General features: G+C 40.8%; 1 protein-coding gene across 2 annotated transcripts; it reads left to right on the top strand.

Annotated features, from left to right (window-relative positions):
* The first annotated feature begins 6,045 nt into the window (after nt 1-6,045).
* AGXT2 (alanine--glyoxylate aminotransferase 2) lies at nt 6,046-21,949 on the top strand. Of its 2 annotated transcripts, XM_086629348.1 has the most exons (14): nt 6,063-6,072; nt 7,543-7,628; nt 8,050-8,234; nt 8,548-8,671; nt 11,801-11,895; nt 13,040-13,133; nt 14,228-14,321; nt 15,378-15,478; nt 16,446-16,538; nt 17,355-17,487; nt 18,164-18,252; nt 19,762-19,911; nt 20,252-20,350; nt 21,839-21,949. In XM_086629348.1, exons 2-14 carry the CDS (start codon nt 7,593-7,595, stop codon nt 21,947-21,949), a joined length of 1,404 nt encoding a protein of 467 aa, XP_086485474.1. In that variant the 5' UTR covers nt 6,063-6,072; nt 7,543-7,592. The 2 variants fall into 2 exon arrangements, with proteins under 2 accessions (XP_086485475.1, XP_086485474.1); XM_086629349.1 differs by lacking the exon at nt 7,543-7,628 and having other exon boundaries at nt 6,046-6,072.
* The last annotated feature ends 640 nt before the right edge of the window (nt 21,950-22,589 follow it).

Genomic DNA, 22,589 nt, shown 5'->3' with positions numbered 1-22,589 from the left:
CCTTGTTACTCCCAAGGTGGGGGCCACACCTTCTGAAAGTGGCCTTTAACATCTGAAAGTACACTAAGAACAGAATAAACTTGTGTTCTGTAAAATCAGAATAACCTTCAGCTAAGTGTATGGGCCTTTGGATGTTAAAATACTTAATTCTTTCTGTTAGCAATGATATTTTTGTTTGCAGCTCTTTAAGGAGTAGCTTTGTATGAGGAAATAGGTGAGATTTTGCAACAGCTGTACACAGTCAGTTGTTGTAAAATTGTGACTGCACCATTGGGGAATAACAGGCTCTTGACACATCCTTTGATATACAGAGGGATAAGGTATGTAACAGAATTTACCCCTGGAACAGGGATTAGCCTTCTAGCTCTTGCACCATTAGTCAAATTTCTCACTTGGAATAATTATTTGAAAAGTTTTAACTATGTTTTCAATGTCAAATTTATGCCTATGTCATTCAAAGTGTTAATCACATTTTAGTGTCATAAAAGCCCTAAAAAGAAGCATAAAGGCTATTCGGAAGTAATTAATTCTATAAAATTCATAAAATCAAACAGATGTATTTTTAATTAATTACCTTTCCTTTGGCGTCAGACCAATTTTATTAATAATCTTTCTTCAGTATCGACAAACATAACTCATTATTTTCTAATTAGACTTTAGCATATTTGATGTACAATTTTATTATTTCACTGTAATATTCCTGACTTTTAAAGAAATACGAATTATTGGAGTGTGACATGTGCTCCCAAAACTCACTGTCACGTAAAATGCAGGCTCGAAGAATGGTCTTCATGATACTATGTAACTACAAAGATTATTTAATAAAAACTGCAGTAAATTGACTTTATATAATACTAGTAAGAGGATTTATGTGTTTATGGAACAAACTGTAAAACAAATATGTAATGATAATTGATTTATGTTAAAGCAGTGAATTCTGTGGTATATCTGTTTACGTGTCTATGTTTAAATGGCTCGAAAATACACAGTTGCTATAAATGTCATTTCAGTATTTAAAGTGTAGTAACAGCAGGTGTTCAAAATGAATACACAGAATTTTTTGGGGATCTCTGAAGCATTCTGTATGTGGAGTTCACACCATGAAGCCTGTAAATGTATTTCATAATTTTTCATTAACTGTAAACAATTTGAAGGTATTGTGCAAGAAAACCAAAGTCGTCTAAGCCAGCTGATACATATTAGACATCTTCTATAAAGCCATAAAGACAAATGAAATGAAAAAGTGTCATGAGATCAGGCTTCATATTCTCACAGAATTGCTACCTCAGTTGTTTTTTTTTTCTCCCTTTAAAAAGGCAGACGAAAGCATTTTACTTTGTGTGTCAAACTGTGAATCATTCTATCAAGATTAAAAATATCTTATTTGTAATGTTCAAATTATGTATGTTAACTAACAGCTTGTCAGGGGATCATCACTTGTGTTGCACTAGTAGTACTAGGATGGGATACTTGAGATGCATAGCAAAATGAAATGTTTTTTAATACGAAAATATAACAGAGAAATTTCCATCTTTTAGGGAAAGCCATGCTGCTCAGCTTGGCAGCGAAGCATCAGCCCCTTTTCTGGGCTGAAAATTTTTTTGCCAGTGCCTGTGTGCCCAGCTCACCAGGACTGAATGAGCTGAGTTGTCAGAGATGCTCTGATTCTGGATCTCAGCAATGGGACTAAGCATTTACCAATGCTTGCCATTTAGAAATACCTGATTTCAGCTGAGTTCCTGAGAAGAAAAATCTTCAAACTCCGTCCCTAAATGAGAGAAAAGGGAGACTAGCCCTGCTCTCAACTATCTCAAACCTTACCCTCCTACTAAATTCAGACTGCAGTTCCTGTGGGTGTGGCAAGATGGACTGAATTGCATTAATTGGAACAATCTTGTGGCCCTGCCTTGAAAACCATTTTGAAACAAATAAGATAATTTCTTCATCTTTCCTGTATCTGTCAAGCAGATGATTAAAGATAAACGGAATACATAAATACATAATATATGGGGATAGAAAGAGAGCTTAATGATGGCAAGGGGGATATGGTTGCTGCATGTAGCAGAATGGAAAAGCAGTACAGTCACTATAGGATGGTACATAAGTAGATAATTAGAAAAATCAGAGCAGGTAAACATGCATCGTGGCTCCAGCTGAGAAGAGAGGGAGGGAGCACAGCAAATGGAAGCAAAGGAATCAAATGTAAGAGTAGATGAGAAAAAATGAGAACTAGTAGAACTGAGAGGACTGATAAATGAATTTGTGAGAAAAGACGGGAAGATAAGAAAATGCTTTTATATCAAAAGTGGGAATATGCACAGCTACCTGAGATAGTCCACAAGAGTAGTAAAGCCTTATTAAATGCTAAACAGTTGGCAAAATGCTGAAATCAGCTACAGATCAGCTACTATATATGAGCAAAAAGAGTCCTATGCATGTGAAGTAGACATTCACTTTCTACCAGTTACAGGGTTTTCTTCCACATACCCGACATTGGTCCTGGGCAAACAGAACACTTGCAGAGCTAGACCACTCATCTGATCTGCTGTTGCCTTTCCTACATTCCTAAGGAAAAAATCAAGAGAAATAAAGTGTACCACACTTTTTAAAAGCAACCTTCAATTTTTCAGACAGATCTGCAAATGAGGTGTATTTATCCATTTACATTGTCTCACAGATATGCCTATAATTCTTAAGCATTCTTCTATTTTTCATTTATTAAAGATAATGTAATGACCTAGAAGCTCCAAGAGAAAAAGGACTTTTTGGATACTAGTAAATGGTCTCTTGGCATTTCTGGGCAATGTTTAATTTGTACCTGTGACAATGTATCTGTTCACATTTTCCTTAATCAGAAAGTCCCTATATTGGTGATAAATTTGGGAAATTAACAAGTCAGCCTTAAAATACATCTCTCTCATTTAAGCTATGCTTTTAAGAGAAACTATTTTATTTGTCAAAAGTAATTTAAAAAAATACCTGAATTAGTTGTGTGACCTTTTGCAGCATTAATATGCTAAAAGCTGGGCTTATACTCAAGATATTGGTGTGCCGAAAAGTTAGATACAAGGGAGTTTTTTTTCACATCTTCCTCTTTTATTTTTGGAAGGTTTAACATCCTGTTCTACTTTTTGATGCTGCTTGTCTTGGACCTTGTCTTTATTTGACTTTTTTTTTTTTTTTTAACAATGCTGCTTCTGGGTCTGTTTCTATGAGCTGCTGAGTACCTTCACCTCATTTTGACATCAGTAAAAATGCAAAGATTTCACTTCAATTCCTACAAAGAACAATAGTTTTACAGACACATAGCACTGAGCAGAATTTTTACAGGATGATGGAAATCTTTGTAGAAATCACTTGTAGAAAATATCCCTTCGGTAGGACAGAAAATTATACATGTCTAGGAAGACGCAGATTATTCTACATGCAGAATACATGCAGAAATATGATGATGTCAAATTGTATTTTTTAATATTCATAATGCTGTAGACTGCTCTTAATTCTCATCTGTGTGTCCTCCATTCCAAATGGAAAAGGAAACTGCTGCTCAGATATACTCAGAAAGAGCTCTTGGGCTGCTTTAGTGTTGTTTATTGTTCATCTTGGAAAGCAGTTTTTTTAATCTGGCTACAAATATCGTTCGTCATCTGGAATAACACAACTGTCAGTTCCATATATGCACTATACTGCTTACAGATTCTCAGCACTATCTGGACTTCTGAAATCTTTATATTGTGCTTCATATATTTTTTTAGTCATTGTGTCAAATATAGCAATACTGAGAGTGCTGGTCTGAAAAAGTATTGCCCAGAAAACACAGGTCAGCAGTCATTAACTAATTGTATTTGTTCGAATTTCTGCCATGCTGTTAAGTGCAGGTAAAAGACTTCGGAACTTCCCTGCCTTTAACTGTGCCAGCAGGTCTCTCAAAGAAACATATTTATGAATTAAATTGTATGTTGTATATGTGTGTTGTATAATACACACAATAAACAATATACTTGCCAGCAGAGAAAGAGATGATCAATATTTAAAGCAAACTTACTTCCACTTGCGTAAACCATTTCATTGCTAGCTCTGCAATACAAGGTAGGCATTTTTTCCATTACAATATCAGAATTTGTATGCAATCTGGAACATCCAAGTTATTGTAGTGTCATTACTGTAGGAACAGAATGACGTGAAGCACAATTATTCCATGAACCAGATCCAAATGTTTTGTACAAATTTCTAAAATTTAAGAAATTACAGAAAGTAGATTTCATATGCAGTATGTACATTGGTTGGAGAATACTGGTATGAAAATAGTTGCTCAGGAATTCTTCATTGTTTATAAGTGTATTTAAAAAAAAAAATGCTTTAAAATGTATTTTTTACGTTCTTAATATTGAAAATGCTGGCTTTAATAAATCTGTTAGCGATTTCATTCGTAAGATCAATATTGTTACTGAAGTCTGTAGCTTTCTGATGGACTTTTCAATCTTTTGTCATTGTAAAATCTCTTTGTAATGGTGTTCGCATTTCAATTTAATAAAAGTTCTTGAATAAAATTCACAAATTTTAGCTTTCTTCATGGAATATAACAATTCCAGTATATAATACAGTACAGGAAAAGCACAGCCTGTAGGACGGGCTCCCATTGTTTTGCATGTGGAAGGCCTCCTGACAGATGTGTTTAACCCTCTCTGCATGCACCAACCAACTGAACCAGTTAACACAGATGGCTCATGCACCGTCACAATGTTTACACTCATGCTTCTTTTTGGCTCTTTGTGTTGATGAAAATTATCTTTATCACCAAAATTCAGGCATTTGAAGTTAGTGAAAGTAAAGTTGGATTAAGAAAAGTTGAGCATTTGAGACTCCTAAGACATGTATGTAAGCACTGCCGTAATTAGTAGAAAGCATAAATCTCTGACCCATCGCAGCAAGATCAGGCAGTTTTCCTGCAAAACTGGGGCTGCCCCTCAGGGTGGGTGAAGTAGTCAGCCTTCTGCCTTAGGAACAGCTAGGATCACCAAAATCATTGTGAAATATCCTTCACTGGCAACTGTGCCTAATTACAGTGTATGCCAACAACCATTCTAGGCAACACGGTCACAAATCCTGTTTCTTTTAGTATTATAAAGGGGTTGAACTAGATGACCTTTAAAGGTCCCTTCCAACACATACCAGTACAGAATCACAGAATCACAGAATCACAGAATGTTAGGGATCGGAAGGGACCTCAAAGGATCATCCAGTCCAATACCCCTGCTGGGGCAGGACCACCTAGATCAGATCACACAAGAACGTGTCCAGGCAGGTTTTGAACGTCTCTGGAGAAGGAGACTCCACAAGGGCAGCCTGTTCCAGTGTTCCGTTACCCTTACTGGGAACAAGTTCTTCCTCATGTTTAAGCAGAACCTCCTATGTTCCAGCTTATATCCATTTCCCCTTGTCCTATCATTGGATGCCACTGAGAAGAGCCTGGCTCCATCCTCATGACAGTCACCCTTTACATATTTATAAACATTAATGAGGTCCCCCCTCAGGCTCCTCCAAGCTAAAGAGACCCATTCTACAAGGAACAAGGAATGGAAGAAGGCAACAGAGAGCTTCCTGCTTCTCCCATCCCTGTAGAGAGTTGTCCTAATACTTGTTACTGAGTAAGGGAAAAAAAGGAAGAAATAGGTCACCCGTTGGCCCTCTCCTTATAACATCTTCCAGTCCCTCCCTCTCCACCCGGCTGTATTTGAAGTCGACGCTTCCTCCCGCTGTTTCTCCCTGCCGTGACCCTGCCTGCCGCCAGGCACCGCGGCCGCGCCGCCCGCACGAACCGCCGCCGCTCCGCGAGCGCGGAACGCGCTCCCTCACAGCCGCTCTTCTGATCAACGCACAGAGAAACGGCTGGAGCTGGCGCCAACCGGGATTGCGCCAGAAGCCAGCCCTGGCACAACGGCGGCCAGCGCTCGGCGGCACGTGCGCACGGGCCCCCGCGGGGCGGGGCGGGGCGGGGCCGGCGGGCATCAGTCATGGCCGGCGGGCAGCTTGGCGCGGGGCTCCGGGCGTGCGGCCGCCGGCTCGGCAGCGGTGAGGGAGCGGCGCGACAAAGCGGGGCGGCTCGGCTGTGCCTGGCTCGGGCGGAGCAGCCGTCCGAGTCCCGGCGGGACGGGGCAGCCGCGGCTGTCGGGGCGGGCGCTCCCCGGGGTGAGCCGGCGGCTCTGCCCGCCGCGGGGGCTCGCTCCGCCGGGGCGCTCGGAAGCGCCGCAGGCCCGGGCTGACCGGAGGGCACGGGGACGGGGAGGCCCGGCGAGGGGTCAGCGTGTCTCCCTGAGAGCCCGCTGTCCCGGGAGTTTTTTATTGCAGCACCGTGTTCGTGCATGGGGGCGAAGGAAGCGCGTTCGGCGAGGCTGTAGGTCCGTTTGAAAGAGGTCGGAAGGCAGAACTTGGCTAACACATGGTTTTTAATTAATATTCGTGAGACTTGGCTCTTGTAGATGATTAATTAATTAGTGCTGTAAGCGATCGTAAGGGAAGTGACAGTGTATGTAATTTATTTCAGGAAACTTTATTCTTCGTTCATTTACATTTTCATGTGGTTTTGAAACTGTTTGAAACCCTAGGCCTTTAGAAATAAATGTGTAGCTCTCAGCAGAGGATGTTAGGGATGCAGAAGGGGAATGTATTTAAACGGTAACTTTTTATGATACCTGCTTAATTACAGTTCCAGTTAAGTGAAAGGTAGGACAGTGTGATGTTTTCAGGATGTTGGAAGAAGATGGAAGGCGGCAGTGAGGGTCGTCAGGCAGGGCCCTGAGCACTCCTTGTCTGTCCTGAGCAGCCTCACCTGGCTCCTCTGACTGTGCCCCCTGCCCAGGAGCCCTGTTTCAGCTCAGCCCCGAGCCTTCCGTCCATGCCTCAGCTGTGCCATGAGTACAGCCTTGCCACCAGTCCAGCCCTGTCTCCTGGGTGGACCTTGGACCTATGTTGTAGCCTTGTCTCCAGCCCTGTCTCTGGCCCCAGCTGCTGCTGTTGCTGACTGGACTCCCTGAGTGGTCCCAGCATGTGATCCATGTCCTCCACTTGTGTGAGGTGCTCTCAGTGGACCCTGCTTTGCCCACCTTGTTTAGGTCTGTTGGGACTGTGCCCTGGTCCCTGAGAGTGCCCACCGCCTGCGCTGCGGTCACCCTGCGCTCCTGGCTTTTACCCTTGTAGAGGATTCCTGCTCTTGCTCCTCCCAGATAAGAATTTGTGTTAGGAACTGATTTTATTACTTTTTTTAAGTCTTTTTCTGTCAAAATAAAAGTCCATGTGAAACTGAAAACAGTGTTTTGACAGATAGGAGAGAAACTTTTGGGGTTTTAACATGCATATATTTTGCCTTTACAAAGATACTACTTAATTATTTTTTCCCCCAATAAAATTTCTCAGACAAAAAAAAAATCAAAACCTAAGACTTGCTTTGACCGTAGCTTGTGTGTTCTCTGAACAAGCTTACTGAGAAACTCTTACAGATGTACATTTTGGTAAGTGTTTGATGATTCTCTTACTATTTTGTAGTTGCCTTTAGGCAGCAGAAATGGAAAAGCTCTGTCTCCACACCAGCAAAAATGCCTCCTTGCGATTTTGTACCTCAAAAGTACAAAGTAAGTCGTACATACTCCACTGAATTTAAGTAAGGCTGCATTACTGGATTTGAAGGATAGGCTCATCTGCTATAAATAGTCTGCATTACATATGATTACAAAATTTCTTTGTTTCAGCAAAAACCAATTCTGTTACAATGAGGATATAACCTGTAGATGTACCTGTGTGACAGTTCTATAACTTACGGCTGCATTGTTGATTTGAAAAACTGTAATGAAGAGATAACTGCAGAACAGCAGTCTTATTTCAAAAGCTGAGTTTCAGAGGTTTGTAGAACCCTCTGTGTGCCAGAATTTGTTAATATCTTAGTTCTGTGAAAAGCTATAGACAACTATGTGTAATCTATGTGACCCACTACAGCTCCATTAGTCTGGGTCTTTAGAAAGCATAAACAGATACTGACTGTTTTATTCCACTCAGTCCTATCCATATGAACGTATGAAGAAGATTCGTGAACAGCATATTTGTCCTTCACTGCGAATGTATTACAAGAAGCCATTGTTGCTACATCAAGGACATATGCAGTGGTTGTTTGATTATGAAGGACGAAGATACCTTGATCTCTTTGCTGGAATTGTCACTGTCAGTGTTGGTCACTGTCACCCGTAAGTATGTTACTATTTGATTTATGCTATAAAATACAGGAAGAAATACCTATGTTGGTTTTGTTCTTTGTTAATCTGTGGCACTGTGAGCCTAAAATCAGAATATAATTCACTGACTTGTCATGTATCACTTATATTGAGGTCCATTTCCACTACATTTTGAAGAATTCATTAATTTTGTCTACTTGTTCATCCATCTGGCAAATGGCATGGTGTCCGCTTTTTCAGAATTTATGACAGGTAGGTCTGTGCATGTATGAGTGCACATGTGTGTGGAGTTGAATCCCTTTGTCTCTTCTTGTGCTACATGCAGGAAGGTAAATATGGCTACCCAGAAACAGCTTGCTCGCCTGTGGCATACCAGTAATATCTACATGCACCCCTCAATCCAGGAGTACGCTGAAAAGCTAACTTCTCTTCTTCCAGATCCACTTAAGGTACTTTGCTTCTGACAGGAGCAGGGGGTGGTGAAGGGGGTGTCTGTTTATAAGAAATCTTTACTATAAAAACATTTATTAAATAAATGAGAGCCACGATATCATAGAATCATAGAATGGTTTGGGTTGGAAGGGACCTCAAAGATAATCTAGTTCCAACTCCCCTGCCATGGGGAGGGACACCTTCCACTACACCAGGTTGCCCAAAGCCTCATCCAACCTGGCCTTGAACACTTCTAGGGAGAGGGCATCCACAACTTCTCTGGACAACTTGTTCCACTGCCTCACTACCCTCTGCGTGAAAAATTTCTTCCTTAGATCTAATCTAAATCTCCCCTCCTTCAGTTTAAAGCCATTTCCCCTTGTCCTATCACTACACACCCTTGTAAAAAGTCCCTCTCCAGCTTTCCTGTAGGCCCCCTTTAAGTACTGGAAGGCTGCAATAAGATCACCCTGGAGCCTTCTCCTCTCTAAGCTGAACAGCCCCAACCCTCTCAGCCTGTCTACATAGCAGAGGTGCTCCAGCCCTCAGATCATCTTCATGGCCCTCCTCTGGACTCGCTCCAGCAGCTCCATGTCCTTCTTGTGCTGGGGACTCCAGAGCTGAACACAGTACTGCAGGGGGGGGATCTCACGAGAGCAGAGTAGAGGGGCAGAATCACCTCCCCTCCCTTGACCTGCTGGCCACGCTCCTTTCGATGCAGCCCAGGATTCTGGGCTGCCAGTGCACATTGCCAGCTCATGTTGAACTTCTCATCCACCAGCACTCCCAAGTCCTTTTCCTCAGGGCTGCTCTCAATCCATTCTCTGCCCAGCCTAGGATTGGCCCGACCCAGGTGAAGGACCTTGCATTTTGACTTGTTGAAGCTCATGCAGTTTGCACTGGCCCAATTCTCAAGCCTATCAAGGTCCCTCTGGATGGCATCTCTTCCCTCAAGTGAGTCCACAGCACCACACAACTTGGTGTCATCGGCAAACTTACTGAGGGTGCACTCAATGCCATCATCTGTGTCGCTGACAAAGATGTTGAACAGCACTGGACCCAGAACAGACCCCTGAGGGACACCACTTGACACTGGTCTCCATATAGACATGGCACCATTGACCACAACTCTTTGAGTGCGACCGTCCAGCCAGTTCTTTAACCACCGAGTGGTCCATCTGTCAAATCCGTGTCTCTCCATTTTAGAGACAAGGATGTCATGTGGGACAGTGTCAAACACCTTGCACAAGTCCAGGAAAACAACATCCGTTGCTTTACCCACGTCAACCAGCGCTGTAGCTTTGTTGTAGAAGGCCACTAAATTAGTCAGGCACGACTTGCCCCTAGTGAAGCCATGTTGGCTGTCACCAACCACTTGGTTATTTTTTATGTGCCTTAGTACAGCTACCAGGGGAATCTGTTCCATGATTTTACCTGGCACAGAGGTGAGGCTGACTGGTCTATAGTGTCCCGGGTTGTCCTTGGTCCCTTTTTTAAAGATGGGGGTTATGTTTGCCCTTTTCCAATCTGTAGGAACCTCACCAGACTGCCAGGACCTCTCAAATATGATGGCTGGTGGCCTAGCAACTTCAGCCGCCAGTTCCTTCAGGACCCGTGGATGTATCTCATCAGGTCCCATGGACTTGTGCACCTTCAGGTTCTCTAGTTGTTCCCGCACCTCATCTACTCCTACCCTGGGTGGTTCTTCACTCTCCCAGACCCAGCCAACATCCTCTGTGATTTGGGTGGTGTGGTTCGAGTGGTTGCCAGTGTAGACTGAGACAAAAATGTTGCTGAATATTTCAGCCTTCTCCATGTTCTCAACAACCAGGTCACCCCGTATCCTTCCTGTGGGGCCCCACATTCTCTCTCGTTTTCCTTTTTTTTCTCACATACCTATAAAATCCCTTTCTGTTATTTCTAATATCGCTGGCCAGATTTGGCTCTGTCAGGGCCTTAGCTTTTCTAACCTGGTCTCTGAGTACACGAGCAACTTCCTTGTACTCATCCCAGGTTACCGGTCCCTGCTTCCATGCTTTGTGTAATCCCCTTTTGTATTTGATTTTAGCCAGGAGTTCTTTGTTTATCCATATGGATCTCCTGGTGTCTTTCCCTGATTTCTTCCTTTTAGGGATGCAATGCCTTTGAACTTGGAGGAGATAATCCTTGAAAGTCAACCAGCAATCTTGGGCTCCCAGTCCCTCCAGGGCTTTATCCCATGGCACACTACCAAGGAGGTTCCTGAAGTGGCGAAAGTCAGCTCTTCTGAAATTGAGGGTTTCAAGCTTGCTGAGCTTCCCCCTCTTAGCTGCCCTTATGTTAACTATTCTTATATGTAGCCAACCTTAATTTGCTTGATCTCATGAAAATTCGCAGTGAAAAGTATTTGACAGTACTTTGTGTAGTGAGCTTTTCTGATTGTTTAAATAAATAAACCACGTAAATGACATGGAAAAATAAATATGCCTGGAAACAGTAAGAAAAATATTGGGTTTGTTTTCAAGTAGAAGAAACTGGTGATAAAATTAAATTGGGCTGGCAGAAGAGTGCAAAGCTATCACAATCTTAAAAATGGAAGATTTAAAAAAAAAAAAAATTAAAGCATCTGTATAGTTTAGGCAGTGGAGAATCTCAGTCATTTCTGAAAATTAACTTCAAAAGTGGTGTCACTGGAATTTGAGCTGTTTTCAAAACTCAGAACTTGTATTCAGGATGTCTTCATAATCCTCATTTGCTCCCAATAAGTACAGTCCTCTTACCTCTTCATGGTTGTGTCTGTGTATGTCACTCCTAGTAACTAACATGCTGGGAAACTGTACAGTGCTTTTTCCCTGTGTGAACGTTATTTCTCTTCAGTCAGTCATGCTCAGTTTGACCCAGACACTTTCATTTTTCCTTGAATCACCGTTCTATCATAGGAAAATGTGAAGATTCCAATTCTTAAAGATTTTTCTGTAGTCTCCCTGAGTAGATCAGCTTGACCTTAGCTCTCATCTGTATCATGGGGGCAACAGTGAGTTTATTGTGGTGAAATCACGTTGTGCTGATGGTAGGTTATAGCTCATAATGTTACGAAGTGACATGGTCTGATGCTGAACAAGGAGATGGTGGTTGTGCACTGTACTGACCTAATCATTCTCCTGTAGGTGGTTTATCTAACCAACAGCGGGTCAGAAGCCAACGATTTGGCTATGTTCATGGCGAGGCTGTGTACTCGTAACTTCGACATCATCTCTTTCAGGTAATACTGATAGATCTTTAAAAAACTTACTTGTGTATGTAATCAAGTCTCTATTTGCCTAAACCAAGAAATAATAGAGAACTCTTTCACCCCAGATCTGCTGAGGAAAATACTGTAAAATTATTTAATTTGACAAAGAGGAGTAAAACGAGTTAAAGATTTGATACAGTATATGAGGAGTGGTTTGTATACAAAACGCAACCTGTAGTTTTTGCTTTTGTGACTTAGAAAAGGGTCTGGTTTCTGTGTTCAGGGTGTGCTTTGTTGGACCTTCATTCAGGGCCAGAGTAGGCTTCAGCAATTGCTACTTTCTTGCTTCATTCCACGTCTACAGTGCCCCTCTTTGCCAGGGTACAAAGGTACCTCTGGAACAGCAGTGCAGTGAACCGCAGTGGGGAACGGCTGAGGCTGAAAGCTGACCTATGGGAAAGATTTTTTTGGGTTTGTTTGTTTTGCTGGCTTATTTTTCTGCCAGATGCATGAAGCGTAGTTCACTGCACGGGTGCACAAACAGCTCTTCTGGCGTAATGACGGAGGGGGTGCTGGGGTGAGTGCTATGTAAGCACCAGGGCAAGCACTTCTCTTGACTGTACATCCCAGGCGGCCTCAAATATTAGAATAAAGGGCCTTGTTATGAAGAGCTGTATTTTTCTGTTATTCTGTTTAGCAGAACATTGGGTACCCACCTTGCTTGTATATTCTCATTAATGAACTTCTGATTCGTGTATAAAACTGGCAGCAAATCACTGTGTAGTTTAATGATGGGCACCATCTGTTGGAGAGAGCAGCAGTTCCCAAGATTCAAAGAACAGAGATATTTGCTCTGTAGGGCTCAGGTGCTATAGCAGAACTTCGTGAGGCACTGTCTGGATTGCTGTTGGTTCCAGTCATTGTTCTCTTCTCCTTGCAAACGTTTCCTCATAATTTTAACATTTGAAATGTCAGGAAACCAATGCAGATGGGCAGTCATAGATCTTCCAAAACCAGAGCAAAAAATGGCAGTAGGAATCTTCTTGTTTTGAGTGTAACAATGCACATTTCCCCCAATAATTTGTAGCTCAGAAGCATGCCTTCTCAGAACTAATATTGCTACAGTCTCTTCTTGGAAGTGAGTGATGTTCGTGTGCTTTGTTTGTTTGCACAGAGGAGCATACCATGGAGGCAGCCCGTACACACTGGGATTGACATCTATCGGACTTTATAAGCATGGTGTTGCCAATGGCTTTGGCTGTTCAACAGTGAGATTTTTATTTTTTTTTTAAATAGTCTGGGTAACTAACAGTTTATTTGAATATTTCAATAATTAGTATGTTTTCTATCCTCAAAGTGCTTTATGGTCACTAACTTAACTGCCGTGTAACTGTTCCTGCCGTATAAGCACAACAAGAGCCAGAGTCCCCTTTCCTTCTCCATATAGTTACTTACTCTAAGTTGGAGCTGGGACAGCCATAACACAGCTGGTCATGATTTACAGTTCTTTAGTCATGCTTGGTGCTTGCATGCAAATCTATGTAAGGTGCAAAATAATAATATTCAGAACCCCTTTTCTCAAGCATGTTTTGTCAAATCTGTGCAAAGCTGCTTTCAGCTGGTTTGAAGTAGATCCTCCCCTGGAATGAAGAAAACCCCTATGATGTCCCTCACTTCAGCAAGACAGGAGACATATCTGTTAAAGAGATCCATGTGGATAAATGGCAATATGTTATCCCTGCCCTGGAGCAAATGGGAATGACTTTCTGTCTACTAGAATCTGTCATTGGCTACGCTGATCTGTGCTAGTGATAGATAGCTCAGCCGCAGCACTGACTATTGGAAGGCTCCTTTATAGCAGCCTCCCAACCTGGCTCAATAAATGAGTTGCCTGAACTCGTGGCATTTCATCAGCCATCAGGATTAGAAGGCTGGAGTTCCCAATTGCCAGCCTACAATTACTCTACTAGATCTGCCTGCCTCCCTGTATTTTGCTGATTTTTATCATACTTCACATCATTGAAGTACTACCATCAACTCCAAGAATGTTAGTGTTAATCTTAGATAACCAAAACTGCTGACTAATTTAAAGAACAAAACAAAGGAAATCATCAACTAAGTGACTGTTGCTGGAATAGTCTAAGGTTTTTAGCTCCACAACTGTCTCTGTTCTGCCATTTCTTGAGGGGGAAGTTTGGTGTTATTCCACAAGTGTTCCTCAGACAAGTTGCTTGAACTAGGTATGCCCTTTGACTCTAACAGATTTTTTTTAGTTTTTGTCATTAGTCATCTCTAAGTATGATCAAAACATCTCTTTGAAAGGTGTCATCAAACCTGTATCTGTTTCCCTTATGCTTGACAGACAATGTTACCAGATGTTTTTCGTGGTCCATGGGGAGGCAGCCATTGTAGAGATTCTCCAGTGCAAACTGTTCGAAAATGCAGCTGTTCTGAAGGTTGGTCAATGACAAAAAGTATTTGGCTTTTAGGGAATACTGGAGGGCTGTGGAAATAGGTTATATTTACCTCCTCAAGAAAGGTGGACCTCTGGTTAGAATTTGCAAGGGCAACCGAAGAAAATATTGCGGAGAACCTCAGACACCTGCTTCACACTGATTAAAGTTTTGGGCAGGTGATACTTCATATTCTCAGATTTCGTCTTAAAATCCCAGCCTTTGTTTCCAGCATTTGTCATGATCAACTCTGGAAGCTGTGGAACTCAGTTGAGCATATCTGGAAAAGCAGAAACGTTAATTGGTGTTTTCTGCTGTTTCTGAAGTTCTGACAGCTCTCCAGTTTTCGTTTTAGAGTAATATGAATAGTAAGGACAACCTGAGGCCAGCAATGGGCAAAAAATCTTATGTGAGGCAAAACATTCCTTATGCAGCACAAGGTGAAAACTCCTCTACTACTCCCCTGTTAACAACAATTACAGTAATTTTTTCCCCTTGTTTCAACAGGCACTCTTTAGTGTTTCAGTTCACATGCGTACATAACAATGTTTTCTTTTTAGCTTCGCCCTTCCTAGTGAATGGGAGCATTAGCTATACTAATTGCTCTGTTCCTTACTTCAGTATAGACTGATACTGCAGCTGTATTCTCCAGAATCCTCATACCTGCACTAACCTAAGGATTCCTTAGGTCTTACGCTGATGTTTATTAACCCCTGAGAAAGCGTCTGCTTATTTATTCTGCTGATGTAGGTGATTCAGAAATACTTTCTCTAACCTACAGCTTACTGACCTGTGTAATGTGTAACATCTTATTGCCTGGCAGCTTTGCCTTGCTGTTTTGGGACTGGCATTCTTTAGAGTATAAATGGTTTAAGAGAAAATATGGGACTCTCTCCTTGTCCCGTGTTTTATGTTTAGCCTTTTTATTATGTATTTGAGAGGTGATATTTACCATGCAGTCAGATAATACTTGTTGCTTAGATGTGTAATTTCATGTTTTGAAGCTAGTTTTGTGTCATTGTAAGTAAATTCCCTTTAAACTATTTCTCCTGTAAACAGGTGTATGTTATGCAAATGAGCAGTACATTGAACAGTTCAAAGATACTCTGAATACTTGTGTGCCAAAGGCAATAGCTGGATTTATCGCTGAACCAATTCAAGTACGTAGTTTGCCATTTCTCAATTGTGATAGCACAAATAGTGTGAAACACTCAGATCTGATATTCTTTAGCTACATCCTAACACAGACTTCTGCTGATTTATTTTTTAAATGCCTTAAACACCTTAAATATTTGAAAGAATGAATGCATTGTCTTAAAATTTCAGGTTTTGTCATTGATTTCAATGGAGCTAGAATTTTGCTCGTGAAGCTAAATTAAACAGAGAATCATGGTTAAACATACACATTTTTTCTGCATTTAAATAGCGAGTATGATGCATGTTATTGTTTAGTTTCTAATACCTTCTTCCAAATTTCACACTGCTTTTCTCTTTACTAGTTCTGTAAACTTTAACTCAATCCCCCTTCCACCTTTTCCCAGCCATGTTGCCCACTATATTTTTAGGAGCTTGTGGTTTAGCCCGGCCAGCAACTAAATGCCACACGTCTGCTCACTCACCCTCCCCCACCCCTGGGGAATGGGAAGAGAATTAAAAGGGAAAAGGGAAAGAGACTTATGGGTTGAGATAAGAGCAATTTAATAATAATACAGAATTCAAAGTAATAATAATAAAAACAATAATATATTAATCTATATCTACAAGGATAATAATATATACTAATAAGTGTTGAACAGTATAATTGCTCAACACCTGGTGACCAAGACCTGTCCTATCCCGGCAAATGATTCTGAAACAGTTAATTCCATCACCACAATCCCGGGCTGGCGAGAGGCCTGAAAAGAGCACGAGAGTGACAGCGCTCTGAGAGTTGGAGACGGAGAGCCCCCGGAAGAGCAAAAGCCCTTCTTTCTGGTCAACCCTCACCTGTTTCACTCCTTAAGCCCGACAACAGTCTTGCTATTACCTGAGGGCTGCTAGTATTTTTCCTTATTGTAGGATAGTCACACAGCGGAACTCCTGCTTCCTTGTCTGTTCCTGGAGACATTGTCTTTTTTGTCTTGGCAGGGTGTTAATGGAGCTGTTCAGTACCCAAGAAGTTTCTTAAAGGAAGCTTACCAGCTAGTACGGGAAAGAGGGGGCGTTTGTATTTCGGACGAAGTGAGTTTTGTTTTATGTAAGAGCTCTAGAGTTTCGGGTACCTCTGAAAGTCATCTTAAAAGAATCCAAGTGAAGACTAAGTGGAAGCCTGGAAATAATCTAAATTAAATGCTATATACTTCATAGCTCAAGTTGAACACAGTGCGTTTTTCCAAGCATAGGAGCCTCCCAGTTTTTACTGCCTCTATTCTGCTGTGTGGTATTCTGATTTTAGACACAGGTAATGCTAGTAGCATATTTCAGTCCTTACCTTTTGGGAGCAGTATATTTACACAAACATGCAGCTAATAAACGCTAGCTGCGATGTGAGATTTGTCACAGTAACGCTTCCTCTTACGAGTGTTGGTGGCCTACATAAACTCTAGAAGGAGTTGATTGCTGTACCTCTGCAAATACATTTTATCAGTAGAATTTGCTTAGCTAAAGCTATTTTGACATAGTAGCAAACTCTTCAAAGTGGCAGTGATAGATACCTCAAGCATTGCAGTAGTAGAAATCAGCAGTCATGGGGCTGCTTTTGAAATGTGGTAAGCAACTGCTTTCCTCTCCATTTTGAAATAGAAGCTGCAGCTTTTTGTGCATCTCACCATGCGTAAGATGTGGTGACATGTTATCTCTTTCATGTGAAAGAAAAACCCAGTTGCAATAAATAGTGTTTGTGCTAAGCCGTCTGAATAAGGATCCCAATATAAGTTGACTCCAGATGTAGTTGCAGTTTAATGCAAATCAGAAACAATAGAAAGAAACAAGAAAAAGAAACCATAATGTAAAATGTGAGAAAGTGATGGTGATTTCTCTGGATTTTTCTTTTGAAAGGTACAGACGGGATTTGGACGGACGGGCAGCCATTTCTGGGGATTTCAGACACATGATGTAGTCCCTGACATTGTTACTTTTGGAAAAGGAATTGGTAATGGCTTTCCAATGGCAGCTGTTGTTACAACAAAAGGTATAAGTGTTCTGTTCTGCTAAGGATTAAAATAAAGCAATTACAAAATATACTGTATACAATAATTACTTCCTGGAGAGATGCATGTTCAAACAGCTGAGCTTTATTGATAACCTTTGTGTCAGTCCATCTTTTCACAAATGAATTGGATTCTCAGTAATCACTTGTTTTACCAAGTGCTGTGCTATACTGCTGCAGAGCGTTATTTAAATGGGGTGAGCTGTATAACTGAAGCAGTGATGATCTTGTGAGTCATTGGGAGAGCAGGTACTAGATCCTGGAAATCCTCACTGAAGTCACTGCTTTACAAATCAGTGTACTGTGAGTACATAAAGCAGCGTGCTAGCCAACTACTTGATTCGTAAAAATGACTAGCTGAATCTAATGAAGAAAATTTGTACATGTCAGTGTAGGGGGCCAACCGACAGCATATGCAAGAAGTATGACTTTTTTCTAAAAGTCTGATTTTAGCATCTGCTAGACACTATAGTTTTTCGAAATGGTCGTATTTTGCACAGACTACTTGCAGGAAAAGAAGTAAAATACTCCTATTGCTTTGTCTCCAGTAGAACCAGGGTTGAAACACAGCAAATTTAACTTAAGTTAAAGCAGGTAAGGACTGTTGCCAAACATAAGGCGACTGTAAGAGTAATCAATGTTGTTCTTTTTCTTTTAGAAATTGCAAGTTCCTTGGCTCAAAACCTTCACTTTAATACATTTGGAGGAAGCCCTTTGGCCTGTGTAGTTGGAGCTGCTGTTCTTGATGTAGGGAGAACATTATATAAATTTATATATTCCACACTTTTTCTTGTAGTGAAAGATGAAAAATGTTTACATTTATTCTTACTATAAAGTTATATGGGGGCATTTTTTTAAATAACTGTATAAAATATGTAAACTTATGCATGTATTATGCATACATGGCCCATGTGCTCTGTGTGCAGGAAAAAATATATTTCCAATTAGTTCCATTGCAAAATTTTCATCCCTCTAGCAAGAATAGGAGTCTTCTAATTAAGTTTTCAGAATTATCTTTCTTTATCTCCCTTATGTTCTTTACTTTGTTAATAAACATGTAGGAAAGTACTTTCTCAAAAGCCTTAGCTAACTCTTTTGTAGGACCATGCAAATCCTCAACTAACCCAAATTTATTTTCTGGCACATGTGCTTAACAAAATTATTTTAACTTCAAAGCTTTTTACCTTGTGCCTAAAAAGCCTTATGACCAGCTAGTTAAAAATATTTAAGGTCAAAATTCCTTTTGAAAAAAAAAAATCCCTCATGAAAAAGACAATAGAAAAATTTGCGACATATTTCACTTATCCAGCAGAAAATCAGTCAGTGAGCAATAGGTCACTAATTTGTCTTGATCATGTACAGACCATTTTTCCTTGAATCTCGCTTCATTACAGAAGACAGTTTCTACTCATGTTACTTTCCTGAGTGTTTGGGGGTTTTTTAAGCTATTTTGTAAGGTGGTGGATCATATAAGTAAAAACATTTTTAAAAAAACACTTCACAAGTAAGAAAGTCTGAACCCATGTTTTGGGGTTTTTTGGCTCTGAAGTAACTTGGAGCCTGGATCTGAAATAAGTCCACGGAGGCTGTCAGAGTCATGAAGAATAAAATGGAGTTGGGGAAAAAAAAAAAAAAAAAAGAAAAGGACAAGCACCCACTTTAACTTCTTTAATTGTATGTTTTTTGTTTTTCATGTGACTTTTCTTAATGCAAGTATTATGTTTATAAAATGGTTTGTGCGTGTCAGTGCTGATAGCTGGCTGCATGTCACAATTTTAATTAAGGAGAGCAGAGTAAGGAACAAAAAAAAGGATTGTGATTAAAAAGCTTGGTGTTGAATCTAAAACACTCAAGTTGTTTCCTAAAAGGCTACCCAGTACACATAGCTATGCTTTGCCAGATTAAATTCTTCTCATGATGCTGGAGAAAGAATTAAAACATTTCTAGTAAGACTTTGAAAATAATCCTGCTGCTCAGGTGTTTTTTCAGTTATGACTACATGTGAGCATAAATTACTGGATTATGTTTATGGAATAATAAGTAAAATGTGAAAAATGCTGCAGCAACATCGAAATATGTTCAATTGTACTCTGATGCCATTAGAGGATTGTAAGAGAAGAAAAATGTAAGGACTGTAGCAGTGAAGGAACATAGTCTGCGAGGAAGTGAAATAATGCGACGTAAAGCTAAATGGGGATTAACCAACTGTATTAGAAGCTTTTCTGCAACACGATCATTGTACATCATTTTAACCAGGCTATTGAAGAAGATGGTCTACAAAAAAACAGTGAGGATGTGGGAACATACATGCTACTGGAGCTGGCTAAACTACAGGATAAATTCGAGATTGTTGGAGATGTCCGTGGCAAGGGACTTATGATTGGAGTAGAAATGGTGACAAACAAGGTTAGTGATTTCAATTTACAGTGCCGTTGAAAGTTTTATCACGTTTTATTTTTGCTGAAATAATAGGAAGATTTTCTATTAAAAAACAGATAGTGAAGTGAGAAAACATTGTTCTGACTGAAAATGAGCCAAAGCATTCCAGGATTTCAAATATTTAACAAGCTTTGAGTAAACAGTGACTTGTGTACCTTAATTGCATAAACTCATCTTAGAAAGCAGCTTGCTCAGCTAATACTTTCAGCCAGAGATGGGAGTGGGATTTATTGGAGAGACTCAAATAAACTTTTTTGTAGAACTAATATAGAATATCTGAGTGAAGTTTAACGTTCATTTTCTTTAGGACAGTCGCCACCCTCTTCCAGCTGAAGAAGTCAGTCAGATCTGGGAAGACTGTAAAGATATGGGGGTTCTGATTGGCAGAGGAGGACTCTACAGTCAGGTACTGAACGCCTGGTTATACATAAAGCTTATTTTCTGTCCTCGTGAACTACATTCTATGTCTCTCAAGCTAAATTAACTTTAGTAAATAAACTAGGAAACATATACTCTTAGGAAAGAGCTCTCTTTAATTTTTTGTAATTTACAAATTGGGCAGGAGATATTTGTTTCTTTTAAAGTTTGCTGAACTAGGCTTGCTGTGTTTCTTTAGAGGGATAACCTCCCCTACAAAAGCAATGTACTACAATGTGTGTAAATTAGAAGAAATAGCAATATTCAGGTGTGCTAAGTCTTTGCTGCCGTTCAGGTTAGCACCTGACCTGTTGCTACAAAGCAAGTTTGGTTTTGCTGGTAGCATTGATGGTAATTTAAAAAAAAAAAAGTGGTTAATAGCAAGTCCAGCAATGCAGTACGAAAGTAAGACTTGCCTGTGGATGGTCATCAGCCCACACCGATTGAAGATACATCACGCTGTACCCAGGGCACTGTGTCACCAGCTTCTTACAGCACGCGAGTTGGTAGCAGAGAATTGTCTCTGGGCTGGTCAGGTCAGTGGAGCCCTCTGACATGGAGGAAGCTGCTTCTGTAAGATAGATGAAGGATGGCTAAAATAAATGGGACGCTGCAATTGTCACCTCATCGGTTCTTCCAGAAGTCAGACTAACAGGCTGCAGCTCAGAGTGCAGTAAAATCTGATTCTGTCTCACAGGAGTGGTGTGAGTTTATCTGTTTGTCACTTGGGTGCTGTAGGTGGGGAAGACCCTTACTTCACTCTTGCCGCATAAAATCCTAGGATATAATTACAGAAAAATTTGAATGGAAAGTTAAATGTTCCTGTGGAAGTTAAATACTTTTGGACACATTATAATATAGATGAATGTTTGGATTTAAGAACTTAAGTTCTTGATAAGTTAAACTATGCATATATCCCTTCCGGATCACCATGCATTCGAGCTATAGTACCCTGACTGAAAGTTAGCATTTAGTGATTCTTTGATAATATATTCTCTTAGAAGCCTTCAAAAAAGCCTGTAATATAGGAGCAAATCATCTGACACAATGCAAGAGGCTGCCACTCACAAAATGTATTACTTTTCCCTGTGGCAAAGCTGCTGTCCTGAAAATACACCTACGTTTTTGTTCTGTCTTAGCACAAACCCATCGAAGGTTTTATGCTAAGCTCTACCTGGAATAACAGAGCTGCAAACATGATCTGCTCTAGTCAGGTTTCTTTTGGGGGCAGTTGCTTTGTCGCAAGAGTGAAGGGGGCAGTTGGATGCAGTCGAGACCAAAATTGCCCCACTTCAGAGTGCGTTTATCAGAAACCCCAGTCCCTCCACTGCTCTTCTCCTATATATTATTTTTCACAGTTTTGGTCAGATTTTTTGGGGCAGAAGGTGAATGCTGACCTAGATGGGCTGCTAGAAACTGTATTCTTTCCATACAATTTTAAGGAATTCTTTCCCCCCCCACCCCCTCTCTTTTTCAGACATTTAGAATTAAACCTCCTATGTGCATTACTAAAAAGGATGTCGACTTTGCTGTGCACGTATTTCATACTGCTTTACAGAGACACATGGAAAGAGCAGCTGCAAAATAGACTTGATTTGTTTGCTTACATGAGATGTACACAGAACCCCTGATACTTGCCACCCAGATGCAGCACTAATGTACTCTGGATAAGAAAATTGTAGTCTGAAGATTAAATACTTGTTCAGTATCATGAGAGCAGTTCGACAGATTCAGTGTTTATTAAAGATTATGCTCTAATCTGTTTTGTAAACATACAGTCGAGTTCTACAGTGGTGGCGTGTATTAGCTGCACACCGATTCTAGCATTAGCATAAAAAACGCTGATTAGATTAACTGGGTATCAGATGAAGAGGCAGACATATTCATCCTTCATCTATGAAAATCGTAACAAAATCGGTAATTTTTGGAAAGTGACAACAAATTATTGAAGTTGTTTTTGGGAAAGTACCTGCCATTTGGGCTTTGTAGCATCCATAGTCCCCGTGGGGGGTGGTACCAGCACTGGCATGAGGTGCCTCCTCCTCCTCTGTCCATGTTCTTTTGTACCACAGCAGTTACAGCCGGTTTTTAAATACATTTTGGCAGAAGCACCACATGCTCCCGAAGGGATGAGTGTTGGCATGTGGTGGGTCTGGCGCAGAGCTGGCTGGGACCAGTGTAGGGTAGTCCCTGACTGCCTTCCACAGCGGTTACCACTGTTGCTGCCC

Source organism: Tauraco erythrolophus, chromosome Z (assembly GCF_009769465.1).
Source record: "Tauraco erythrolophus isolate bTauEry1 chromosome Z, bTauEry1.pri, whole genome shotgun sequence".
In the NCBI taxonomy this organism is placed as follows: Eukaryota; Metazoa; Chordata; class Aves; order Musophagiformes; family Musophagidae; genus Tauraco; species Tauraco erythrolophus.
The sequence above is the reverse complement of the archived record's forward strand: the minus strand, read 5'-3'. Positions and strand labels throughout refer to the sequence as shown.

Excerpts from the sequence above, each read along its gene's own strand:
- AGXT2 (XM_086629348.1), top strand. The coding sequence starts at position 7,593 with ATGCCTCCTTGCGATTTTGTACCTCAAAAGTACAAA. Across the intron at positions 18,253-19,761 it reads TTGGAGCTGCTGTTCTTGAT|GCTATTGAAGAAGATGGTCT; the intron begins GTAGGGAGAACA and ends CATTTTAACCAG. Across the intron at positions 20,351-21,838 it reads GAGGAGGACTCTACAGTCAG|ACATTTAGAATTAAACCTCC; the intron begins GTACTGAACGCC and ends TCTCTTTTTCAG.